Source organism: Dipteris shenzhenensis, chromosome 13, assembly GCF_047967505.1.
Source record: "Dipteris shenzhenensis isolate YYH24624 ecotype China chromosome 13, Dip_SZ_1.0, whole genome shotgun sequence".
NCBI classification, from domain to species: Eukaryota; Viridiplantae; Streptophyta; class Polypodiopsida; order Gleicheniales; family Dipteridaceae; genus Dipteris; species Dipteris shenzhenensis.
Window position 1 is genome coordinate 46,844,747 of NC_141608.1, and position 3,375 is coordinate 46,848,121.

General features: G+C 44.5%; 1 protein-coding gene across 1 annotated transcript; it reads left to right on the forward strand.

Moving 5' to 3' along the window:
* The first annotated feature begins 969 nt into the window (after positions 1-969).
* On the forward strand, positions 970-2,121 carry LOC147895486 (early light-induced protein, chloroplastic-like). The gene is made up of 3 exons (XM_087383526.1): positions 970-1,164; positions 1,379-1,462; positions 1,743-2,121. Exons 1-3 carry the CDS (start codon positions 1,027-1,029, stop codon positions 2,088-2,090), a joined length of 570 nt encoding a protein of 189 aa, XP_087239652.1. The 5' UTR covers positions 970-1,026; the 3' UTR covers positions 2,091-2,121.
* The last annotated feature ends 1,254 nt before the right edge of the window (positions 2,122-3,375 follow it).

A 3,375-nucleotide genomic window follows, 5' to 3' on the forward strand; every position in this document is an offset into this window, starting at 1 on the left:
CTCGTCTTTTCCTTCGTTATACTATGTATATTCATCAATCCTCGTTCGTAACTTGTATTGAGTGTTCTCCTGGCGGTTCCTCAACATCACTACGGCTATCACTACTCCCCACCACAGCTCGTATCTTGCGCTCACAGCCTCACCCACCATTCATGCAAAAGCTTTTGCATTGCTCCTTGCGCTCATCACAACGTCACCCACCATTCATGCTTGATTGACCGGAGTTCAATCAATGCAAGACTCATTTGCTCTCCACGTCATCCATCAACACACGTCATCATATGAACATTTAGTTCTGGTGCTCGTCTTTGAGTTCACACTACAGTCAATGAGCTAAGTTCAGGTCAATGGTGTCAAGTTGGTCATGACATGCCAAAATGGGAAAACTTTTTTAGGCATCCACGTAAACCACCCTTTCTAAAGGTATCAACCTCTGTTTATTAGCAATGGCTCTCCAAGAGTTTTTGACGATTTTTTTTTGGGGGAGTTTTGATGATAAAAGTCCATAGTTTTCTATCGTTCGTTTTTCGGTGTTCTTTTAAACATTTCTTTCGATGTGGTTATAATGACTAATAGAAATTTGAGAACCTATTGCAATGCTTATACCAATATGTTTTGTTTTTGTAATGGGTCTTTTAGGGGTTTGCTATATTATGAGCAAGTGGTGCAATGTGGAGCTACTTGGGAGGGGGGAAGCGCTAAGATGGCGCACAATTGACACAAGGAGCAACGATGTCATAGAGGGTATAGTTGATACAGGTGAGAAGCTGAGGAGAAACATCTAGCATTGGAGTTCCAAGAAATGTGGTAGGTAGGGGCCCCAAGACATGGGAGGTTCTAGAGGGGGCTTGTAAGGAAAGGGAGGGGGACGTGGAGAAGCAAGCACTCCTCACTTACCCATCACCCCAAGAGGACCATGCATAGATGGCCGCCACTCTCGCTTCCACGATCCTCCTCCTCTATAAAATAGCTCTTCCGCCGTAGCTCCACCACCCATTGCAATTTCTCTTCTTCCTCTCTGCTCCCATGGCCTCTTCCTCCATCGCTCTCTTCTCTTGCTCCCCTTCCACCTCCCGCTTCCTTTCCTCCATCACCTTCTCGCCTTCCCTCCTCTCTTCCCCCTCTCGCCTCTCCGCACCTCGCGCCTCTCAAACGCCGCCCCAGGTAACGTCTTTTCTTCCTCCTTTCACCCATCTTTCTCTGCTTCCCATGCGCTTTTTGCTTCAGAAGAATATGCTCCTCAGGAAAAAATTCTTTTTTCTTGCCTACTTTTGCTCGTTCTTCGTATATAGTATCGGTCGGGTTTATTTTGCTCGCTAGTCGAGGTTCTTGCTTGCTCCAGTACCTGCCCTTTGTAACGCATGTCTTTGGTCTGCAGCCGGACGCCGATCCAACGCCTAAACCGTCCCCCCCTGACTCTATCAAAATACCGGATCCTGCTCCGGCCGTAAAGCCTCAGAAGGTAGCTGTCTCCACATTTTTTATTTCCATTTATTGCTGTCCCGTGCGTGTACTGTCTCGTTGATGTGTACGTTGGTTACGTTCTTGCTGCGGGAACAGTAACGTTTTCCAGCTTGCTCCATGTCAGCTTATGCTGTCTTTTTGCTTTAGATTCGATGATTTTAAGGGCGGCTACGTTAATCTTTCCTTTCGGACCGTAAAGTAGGGTCTCGCTTACAGTTGTATCTTCGAACACTGCCGGGCTTAACATGTTCCATTTTTGTTTGAATCGGTGGAGCCAGGTTAGCACCAGCTTCTTTGATGTGTTTTCCTTCTCAGGCCCGGCACCGGAAACGATCAACGGGAGATTGGCCATGTTGGGGTTTGCAGCGGCCATGGGAGTGGAGGCGGCAACGGGGAACGGGCTTGTCTCTCAAATCAACGATGGTGGTGTGCAGTGGTTCATTCTTGCAGGAGTGATAATTTCTGCAGCATCGCTGATACCCATGTTCAAGGGGGTGAGCACGGAAAGCAGATCGGGAGGCGTAATGTCAGCTCAAGCAGAAACATGGAATGGGCGGGCAGCGATGCTAGGACTGGTGGCACTTGCAGTCACAGAGTATGTGAAGCAAGGGCCCCTCATTTTTTGAACCCTTTCAAGGGAGTGTAAACTCAGACAAACCATGGTGTTCCACGCTATACTATCAGGTAGCCGAACAATGACTTGACATTAGGGTTAACTTATTTTAAGTCATCTCAAGGGGTGTCTCTCAAATATCTTTCACAGCACCTAGTCCCAATTACTAGCGTACGTCTCTTTAGAAGTTTATGTTATAGAAGATTAGAGCTTACAATCATTTTTAAAGTTATGTATCATTACTCAATGAATTCTTAATGGAAATAAATATACTATTTGCAAAGTTACTAGAGTGTGTAAGTGTGTCTAAGTAAAAAGCACATGTAAACTAGATTCGGGAGGTAGTTGTATTGACTAAGAATATGCTTTACTTAAATTTTGTTATCGTAGTATCTGACCATACATTTTGGTTTTAGAAAATTGAATTAGTACATACGAATTTGCATTCACACATAGCACTTTACACAAATTTGCATTCAACACATAGCACTTTACACTTTGCACATAGTACTTTGCATTTAGCGCATTCATACTCCTTGATTCTTGTGGTTGATTGACAATTCCTTTTTGAAGAAAATTGTTTCTTCTATTGCTTGAATTGTTTGTCTCATTGAGATCCATCTGCTACATCCTAGGCCTTTTCGGCTAGGAAGCAACCAAACTATTTACATTCGTGCTGTGCAAGACGTCAAAAAAATTCGATCATTTGGATTGTGGTGTCCTTTATAATTAGGAACATCACTTCTTTGTTGCCATCTCTGTTATTGAAGCTCTTCTTGCCATTATTGTTGCTACTAGTCTCTACGTCATGCATGTCATCGGTTGTCCCATCGTAAGTAAGCTTCTAATTCCACCATCGCGTGTAACTAGAAAGGTTGTTGTTGAGGACTTAAATCCTCTGTTTACGGTGCCCATCCAAGCCATTATGAGTATGCACAAAATTCTTATTTTTGTTAGATATCAATGCTTCACTCTTATGTAACTACGCAGGTATCAGCTAACTCTACTTGTAACCTTCCCATATGAGAATGAATTTGAGTAGCTCGGTTATCCGGTAGCTCCTAGTTTGGACACTAGATGGGAGCCATGTGTGGCCTGATAGTTGGACGGAGTTGGCACATTGCCAACTAGGCTACATGCAAGTGTGGGAAAGCATCCCATGACTGACCGCATTGAGGGTATACTGAACATTTCTTGGGGCAGTCCACTCTCGGGTTGTGGAGCTTATTTGCAGCCCTAGATGATTTTGGATGGCTCTGGGCCGAACGGGGACTGTAGGTTAGTTGCTTTATTTTACG

Excerpts from the sequence above, each read along its gene's own strand:
- LOC147895486 (XM_087383526.1), top strand. The coding sequence starts at position 1,027 with ATGGCCTCTTCCTCCATCGCTCTCTTCTCTTGCTCCCCTTCCACCTCC. Across the intron at positions 1,165-1,378 it reads CCTCTCAAACGCCGCCCCAG|CCGGACGCCGATCCAACGCC; the intron begins GTAACGTCTTTT and ends TTTGGTCTGCAG. Across the intron at positions 1,463-1,742 it reads CGGCCGTAAAGCCTCAGAAG|GTTAGCACCAGCTTCTTTGA; the intron begins GTAGCTGTCTCC and ends CGGTGGAGCCAG.